Genomic DNA, 8423 nt, shown 5'->3' with positions numbered 1-8423 from the left:
CACAATCACAATCATAAATGTTAATTTACCATTTTTTTGTGTGCAAATAAGCAGTAATACTAGTTTTGTGGGTGTGGTTAGACTAAGTGATTGACTGGTTTTTTTAACCAGTCAATCACTTAGTCTAACCACACCCACACAGTCCTGGAAAAGGTCCAATCAGCCACATTAACTAAACACCTGGGTGGGTGTTCAGGGCCTTTAAGTGAAAACATGGAAGTGTTCATATTATGCTTTTGGGCTTTGTCCCTTTCCTTTATTGTGTTATATATCTTTTTGTGCACGTTATAGGTTAACAAAGTGAAAAAGCCCAAAGACCTAGGGACTTACCATCTCCAACAGAAAACACTGTTCCCAAACTACTCCAAACAGCTCTATTGTAGTCCAGCCTTTACTTCAGAGACAAACGTGCGTCACTTTTTAACACACGTTATAATGTTCGCCTAGCTGCTAGCGTGGCACGCCCTCATACTCTGCTTCTGACTGGCTAGTAGTCCTTACCTACCTACTGTCAGGGAACGCCCTCATACTCTGCTTCTGACTGGCTAGTAGTCCTTACCTAGCTACTGTCAGGGAACTCCGTCATACTCTGCTTCTGACTGGCTAGTAGTCCTTACCTGGCTACTGTCAGGGCACTCCCTCATACTCTGCTTCTGACTGGCTAGTAGTCCTTACCTAGCTACTGCGCATGTGCACTCCCAACAAAGATGGAATAGAAGTGAGATGTCTCACTCATGGTTTAAACCATGTAAACCTATTCTGATATAACCTCTAAATACAATTATGTACCTGAAAATAAGCATAAAATGAGCACTTTAAATAGGGAGCACAATCTTAGTTTGTATACCTTTTTGGTATTTTTGCAAATGTTATTGTCTTAATATAATATATAGCTCCATTTGTTTCTTAAAAACACTAAAGTGAGGTGTTACTTTTGCATAAATTTACATTTATGAATTCATCATGTCTTTTTTTTTTAATATATATAAATCATCATGTCTTTCCTCTTCCAACCACAGACAGCTTCCAACGGGTCTCGCGGATACGTGGCAGGTTTGCTTCGACAGGTTGAGAAGATGAATTGTGACCCGGAAGTACTTTTCAGCAGCCCCAACAAGAGGCTGTTCTGTTAGCTAGCTAGTTGTGTTAACCAAGTCGGGAAGTTGCATTATAATTATTGACAGCTGAATCTGGAAGAAATGATGTGGGGTAAAAGATGTTTGCAAGTGAATGTTTACATGTCAGGATTCCGCATTTGTGAATTTTGAGAGCCGGGCAGTTGCCGAAGCTAGTTAGCTTAGCTTAGCTAATCGAGGCCAGAGGCTGTAACGTCCGTGTTTAGTTAACGTGGATGTTTGGAAGCGAGCTGAACTGCTACCAGAACAGGGACGTTTATTAAATGTACAGCTATTGTTAACCAAGCTGCATGCCGGGGCATGTAATTTAACTTGACGAGCACGGCTAAAGTGCGTGTTAAGAGCGATTGTAGCTAGGTGGAGGTTGGTGTTGATGTTTTAGCTTAGCAGAAGATTAGCCGAAGAGAAAAGTGCAGCCATGGACGATTTTAGCTCTATCAGCCTGCTGTCTCTTGCGATGTTGGTGGGATGTTATGTGGCCGGGACAATACCTTTAGCAGTCAACTTTTCAGAGGTAAGTCTAAGACATGCAAAGCTTTAAAAAAACAAAAAAGTGCTTCCTGAAAGCCTGCATTTAGGCTTATTTTGGACGCATTTCCAAATTTACAGAGAGATAAAAGTTCATCTCTTGTCAGTGTCTTTTAATCAAAAGCAGTGATTGCATCATAGGAACTGTACTGTCATCAGATAATCTGGTGTGTATAGTGCTTAAAAACAATGAGACTTGTTTTGAAGATCAGATTAGATTAAATTCAATTTTGTCATTGTGCAGAGTACAAGTACAAAGACAACGAAATGCAGTTTGCGTCCAAACAGAAGTGCAACAAAAAAAATGCTGAAAAGTGCAATGCGATATACATGTGCCTGTTATTGTGTTTCTCTAGGAAAGGCTGAAGCTGATCACTGTGCTGGGAGCAGGGCTGCTGTGTGGGACTGCACTGGCTGTTATCATCCCTGAGGGGGTCCACGCACTTTATGAAGAAGTCCTTGAAGGTAGAGTTTACCAGAACAGTGATTCCCAGGTGGAAGGACTACCCAGCCATTGTTTCCCCAACTCCCTTGGATGAAGGCATTGTTGCATTTCATAATGTTTGAACCATCAAGTCAGTGTAAGACGGCTTTAATATTTGGAAGGCTGCAATTATTTAAAGGTGCTCCAAGTGATGTGACGCGTTTTTTTTAGGCTACAACATTTTTTGTCAGCTACAGCAAACATCTCCTCACTATCAGCTAGCTGCCTGTCCCCTGAACACACTGTAAAAAAAAAACGCGGTCTCTGAAGACAGCCCAGGCTCCACAAACGGCAACAAAAACAAACTGCGCCAACCTGCACAACGAACCATAACAAACAGTGTTTCAGCCAATAACAGACAAGAAGGAGTTGGTTGAGTCATGAACACGCATTGTGGAAAACGGTGGATAACGCCTGTCACTATTTCACAAAGTCCAAAGGAGCATCCTCAAATTGCTTGTTTTGTCCAAAATGCAAAGATACCATGTAGACTAAAAAAAAGCAGCAAATCCTCACATTGTAAAAACCGCAACCAAAGAACTTTGTTGAATTCCCTCAGCATCACTAGGCAGTAGTGATGCTGAGGGAATTATCCAGGTATACCCGGGTACAATGTAAAAAAACAAAAACAACAATAAAACAAATGAGACAACTAAAATATGTTAGCGGTAGTAGCAGTGGACACTGTCCAGATTTCAGTTTGAAAGCCTGCAGACTAGTTTGTCTCCTTGTAGACTTACCCAACTGGGTCCAGATAGTGTGATCTTTAAAATACTGAAGGCTACTCATCAACACCGCTCAGCCTGTTCAGCATCGGTTTGTGGTTCTTGTTGTGTAAAGCTCTGTGCTTAAAACGATTTGAGGAGCGGCCTCTGGCTCGCCCAGTGGGTGCGTTCGCCCCATGTTGGCTGGTTCCTGCAGCGGCGCAGATCCCCCATCTTTCTCCCCCTTTCATATCTATCCACTGTCACTTCAGAATAAAGGGAAAAACGATTTGAGGTTAAACTAGACACTGACCATGTAATTGAGATTTTCTTCCTTCATGTCCTGTCAGTTCTTTACTGTTTGCTATCTAATGAAGGCAACATTATTTAATGTCCTTAACTCTTTATTAGCGCTTCAGACGCCCTCAGGTCTCCAACCCACAGGGTTTTTAGTTTTTTAAGCATTTATTTATTCTTGTTTATGATTATTTATTGTTGTATGTTGTGTCTGAATGTGCCTGACGACAAATGAAGTTCCCTCAAAGGAAAAATGAGGGGTGACACAGAAGTAAACAAAGTATAGAGCATATATATACACAATATTATATGTAGACATTTGCCTTTGTAGAACAGTTTGAATCCTTTTCAAACAGAGCGAAGTTCAGCAAGTACAGCCAGCTGACGTCAATTTTTCTCTTGCGTAACTAACTTTATCAACCACAGATATTTGTTTTGTGTGATCATCTGCATCGACCCATTCCTCTGTGTCTCCGGAAGAATACTACGCAGGGTTTGTGGTGGAGTCTGTGATGCCGAGTAGAGTCCGTAATCCGATGTGTTAAGGTGTTTTAACAGCACAGTTTCAACCTGTGTTCCTGCAGGTGTACACCACAGCCATGGCCAGGTTGGAGTCGTGGAGGTGTCTGAGGCGAAGGGCGACGCAGACGCGGCCCTGGGGAGTGCCAGCGGGAAGCATGAGCACAGTCACGAGCAGCTTCACGCCTGCATCGGCGTGTCTCTGGTCCTGGGCTTCGTCTTTATGCTGCTGGTGGACCAGATAGGCAGCTCTCATGTGCACAGCACCGAAGGTCAGTATTAACAAGGGACAGCAAACACAAAGATTAAAGGAACACGCCGACTTATTGGGACTTTAGCTTATTCAGCGTACCCCCCAGAGTTAGATAAGTCCATACATACCTTTCTCATCTCCGTGCGTGTCGTAACTCTGTCTGACGCCCCCACCGCTAGCCTAGCTTAGCACAGATCCTGGAGGTAACCGGCTCCAGCTAGCCTACTGCTCTGAATAAGTGACAAAATAACACCAACATGTTCCTATTTACATTACATACATGTTGTGATTTGTATAGTCACAGCGTGTACAAATAACAAGGTCACATGAGACACAGCCGTCTTCTAACCGTATACATACTGGGAACTATATTCTCAGACCTTGTTATTTGTACACGTACATGTAAATAGGAACATGTTTGCGTTATTTTGTCACTTATTGGGAGACGTGTTCCCTTTTTTTTTTTTTTTTTTTAAAGCACCCAAAGCAGTCTTATACGTGGAGAATTAGTTTGTGAAAACGGGGCTTGGTGGCAGCAGCTTTGTCATTAGTCTCATCGAGTACTAATCTTCTCCAGAGGAAAATCATTTTGTTGAATTGGACCCAAAACACCCCCCAGATGGCTCAACTGCGAATTCTGTTCTCCCAGATGCACCCACGCTTTGTACCGAACAATTTCCGAGCTTTTTATTTGAGCAGCTAATGCTCCGCAAACTGTTCCCAAAGTCTGCCAACTGGTGACGCCACACAGTTCTTGGCAGACAGCGTGGAGACGCTGTTGTGTCTTTATCCCTTGGCTCTCGATGCACACTTCTTAAACATGTATACAATTTGTCTTGACTTGTTTTTGTCTGGTTTAGATCCAGAGTCAGCAAGGGCCGCCTCTTCAAAGATCACCACCACCCTGGGTCTGGTGGTCCACGCTGCAGGTACGTCTGCTTTTGAATATTTGACTTTAAAAAAAAAAAAAAAAAAATGTTAAAACACAAATTATTGCTGGGATAGAGATTGGTCTTCTTTCCACATGAGCTACTTCTACAAAAAGAACAATTTTAGATGTGTTTGGCATTGTGTAAACATTTACTTAACATTTTCTATTATTCATTTAAGATGTTATTCTCTGCTACACTCTTCTCTGTTGATCGACAAGTGAATCCCATTTTACTGTAATTTGGAAAAATAAAACTCAAAGGTGATTTGGGCAGTAACAGTTTCCCCTTTTTTTTTTTAACAATATTAGAATCAGAACTTAGTTAATATACAAGGTATCTCATCAACGGTGTCTTTTGTCTCCAGCTGATGGAGTGGCTTTGGGTGCTGCTGCCTCCACCTCTCAGACCAGCGTCCAGCTCATTGTCTTTGTAGCGATCATGCTGCATAAGGTAATAATGGCTCATATCTTGTACAGTAAATCAATGGTTTTTAATAGAGGTGTTGAAATTAATCAAATAATCGATGCATCGAATCGCAGACATGGACGATGCTGCGTCAATAATCGGCAGGCTCATAATCGATTATTTCTGTTTACAATTTCATGTATGCCTAACAACATTTCTGTTTACATATTCTGGTATGTTTTGCACATTCAGGAAGTGCCGTGTGCTCAGTGCTGTAGTTTTATGTATCCAATGTATTTAGTATTGTTTTTCGAAGCTTGAAAAGCTATGAATTAAATATCCTATATGGCTTTAATAGAAAAATGTATTTGATGCATCGTGATATGGTGATAGCCTGGTTACTAGATAGGGTTGCGGAATAGAACAAAAGGCAAATTACCGTTTTTATATTTTTATTTATTTAAGGAAAATGTTTTTATGTCATGTCAATTTTCATCACACACTCTGTATGTGTCTTGTCTTGTCCTAATGTGTTGAGGACCACAATGGAAATAAGTCCTGGACTTTATTGTGTTTTTATCCTCGATTGTATTAGATGTCTTTTCATGTTTATGGCATTTTCTTGATACAATTAAATAAATCAAATCAAATATCGAATTGAATCGCTGACATGATAATCGTAATCGAATCGGGAGATCGGTGAAGATTCACACCTCTAGTTTTTAACATCCTTTTTTTTTTTTATTGTGTAGCCTTATGGGATAGGTATATTCAAATGAAATGCATGTAGCAGCAGTAGAGCTGAAAGAACTAATTGATTCAACTGATTAGTTGACGGATAGAAAAGTAGTTGCCAACTATTTTGATCATTGTTCAATCTATTTTTTTTATTTATTTGTTTTCTGGCAAAAATGGCAAACATTTATTTGTTTGTCACTTTTGTGGGAATTAGCTTCTTTTCTTTGTCTTATGTGATAGTAAACTATTGTTTCTGACACTACTAAAATATGCAGATTTAATCGTCTAACCGTGGGAATAATCGTTTGTCTCAGCCCTGAGCAGCAGTACATTGCCAGTGTAAACCTGTGTAAACCTCTTTAACTGCTCTGTCCTCTGCAGGCTCCAGCTGCGTTCGGTCTGGTTTCGTTCCTGATGCATGCTGGTCTCGAGAGGAACCGCATCCGCAAACATCTGCTGGTCTTTGCCCTGGCAGCGCCTGTCCTCTCCATGCTCACCTTTTTAGGCCTCAGTCAGGTAAATATTGAAGTCAGTGTTGTTGTTTTTGGAGCTTCATGATGCAGCTTTTGACCAATTATTAAATATGAATGATTTTTTTTTTTTTTTTTTTTTCAAGTATATATTAGTGGTTGTTTTTAATGCAACCAAATGCAACACTCTTCTTGAGGCAGGACTTGTATTTCTGGTCTGACTGTCAGTCTTCTTAAGGCTCTTTTAACTTTTGAAAGAGTATTCAGTCTGATTTAAACTGTCTGTCGTCGTCTTCTTAGACTGGCCTAAACAATGAACGGTCCCTCCAGAAAAACGCGATTTATGCGATCGCATAATTCAACGCATAATCAGCCAAAGTCCGCATATTCATGCGGGGGCTGCATTTTTTTCAAATACGCGCACTTTCGCCGCATAAATTGTCGATTTCCGCAGAAAATATGCGGTGCTTGGATGATTTCATAATCCCCGCGTTTTCGTTGCAAAAAAGTCACATATATCTTAGCAGAAAGTTGAAAAAAATGTTGCATTTACTTCACACAAGAGCAGCCATTTTCCCCTGTTGCCATGGGAACGTTATGAAGTGACGTAATTACGCGACGTGAACATCATCGAAAAGCAGGGTGTTGGAGGTTGAATTTGACATGTACTTTAGTCTCTTAAGTTGGTATCCAATAAGAAAGCCATCTTAATATCTGATGTCTACTCAAATTTCTTTAAGTGCTCCTGCTGTCTATATTATTAACGATTTTTGAAAGTCTGTCTCTTTTGTAGCTTTTATTTCCCTCTGTTTAGACTATTACTTTTATTTTTACTTTAATATTATATTATTTGTATATATTTTTGTATCTTATTTGTTTACTTATTGCAATGACTGAATATCTGTAAACAATTTTTGGAAATTAAGTAAAAAAGCAGGGTGTTGGGGGAATCACTTTTTCTTCTCTTTTTCATCAAACTGCAGTTTTTGCAAGTTCCCGCAATTTCATTTCCTAAAATTGCTTAAATGAAATAAATAAAAAAACATTTTTTAAGAAAACGTGCCGCATAATCAAGGATTTTTGCCCGCAACAATCACAAAAAATGCTCCGCGTTTTTCTGGAAGGACTGAATGAAAAAGAAAATTGCTCAGCGGAATACAAGTCAGGGTTTTTGTCTTTGAAAAACCAGTATGGCTGGTAAGACTTGAGGACTCTCTACAAGAGACCTTCACCAGACATGTTTAGGATAAGGTAGAGGTCTCATTAGCCGTAACAAATCTAATCTAAAATCAATTTCATGACCAGTCGAGCCATCCGAGAGGAAACGTTTGCCTCACACTGTTTGTGTTTGTTCCCCCTCAGAGCAGCAAGGAGGCCCTGTCAGACTTCAACGCGACCGGAGTCGCCATGCTCTTCTCCGCCGGCACCTTCCTCTACGTGGCCACCGTCCACGTCCTCCCTGAGGTCGGGGGCGGCGGCCACAGCCACGCCCCCACGGGAGGCAACGGGGGCAAAGGACTGAGCAAGGTAGAGGTGGGAGCTCTGGTGCTGGGCTGCCTCATTCCTCTGGTGCTGTCCGTCGGTCACCACCATTAGACCCCAGCGTCCAGGACGGATTCCAGACCGGTGTACAGGGGAATGTGGAGACAGAGACTTCACAACAACGTGGATCTAAATGTCTTAAAGCTTGTTGTCTGCTGGTGGACCAGACCGGTGCTCGTTGCAGGGACATCTTATGGCTCTGAGCTTGAAACGGAATGAATGATCTTAGGGAAATCGGAGTTTCTGCAGCGACAACAGAGGAACACGACAATGTTTATTTTTTTCTTTTCTTTTCCTGCCGACAGTGACGACGAAACATCTTACAGCTACTGTATGTGTCCGTTTATTTCACCAGGAGTCATTTTTTCTTTCTTCAAGAGAGACCAGAGTTGGACCCTTTTATCTCTTTGTTTTG

At 41.2% G+C, this 8423-nt stretch overlaps 1 protein-coding gene across 2 annotated transcripts; it reads left to right on the top strand.

Annotated features, from left to right (window-relative positions):
- The first annotated feature begins 1033 nt into the window (after positions 1 to 1033).
- Positions 1034 to 8097, top strand: slc39a9 (solute carrier family 39 member 9). 2 transcript variants are annotated; one of them, XM_039786400.1, is made up of 7 exons: positions 1034 to 1650; positions 2021 to 2129; positions 3734 to 3940; positions 4782 to 4850; positions 5218 to 5303; positions 6378 to 6512; positions 7829 to 8097. In XM_039786400.1, exons 1-7 carry the CDS (start codon positions 1555 to 1557, stop codon positions 8060 to 8062), a joined length of 936 nt encoding a protein of 311 aa, XP_039642334.1. In that variant the 5' UTR covers positions 1034 to 1554; the 3' UTR covers positions 8063 to 8097. The 2 variants fall into 2 exon arrangements, with proteins under 2 accessions (XP_039642334.1, XP_039642335.1); XM_039786401.1 differs by having other exon boundaries at positions 7834 to 8068.
- The last annotated feature ends 326 nt before the right edge of the window (positions 8098 to 8423 follow it).

This window comes from Perca fluviatilis, chromosome 20 (assembly GCF_010015445.1).
Source record: "Perca fluviatilis chromosome 20, GENO_Pfluv_1.0, whole genome shotgun sequence".
In the NCBI taxonomy this organism is placed as follows: domain Eukaryota; kingdom Metazoa; phylum Chordata; class Actinopteri; order Perciformes; family Percidae; genus Perca; species Perca fluviatilis.
The sequence above is the reverse complement of the archived record's forward strand: the minus strand, read 5'-3'. Positions and strand labels throughout refer to the sequence as shown.

Coding starts and splice junctions, on each gene's coding strand:
- slc39a9 (XM_039786400.1), top strand. CDS start 1,555: ATGGACGATTTTAGCTCTATCAGCCTGCTGTCTCTTGCGATGTTGGTG. Junction 2,130..3,733: donor TTATGAAGAAGTCCTTGAAG/GTAGAGTTTACC, acceptor GTGTTCCTGCAG/GTGTACACCACAGCCATGGC. Junction 5,304..6,377: donor TAGCGATCATGCTGCATAAG/GTAATAATGGCT, acceptor TGTCCTCTGCAG/GCTCCAGCTGCGTTCGGTCT.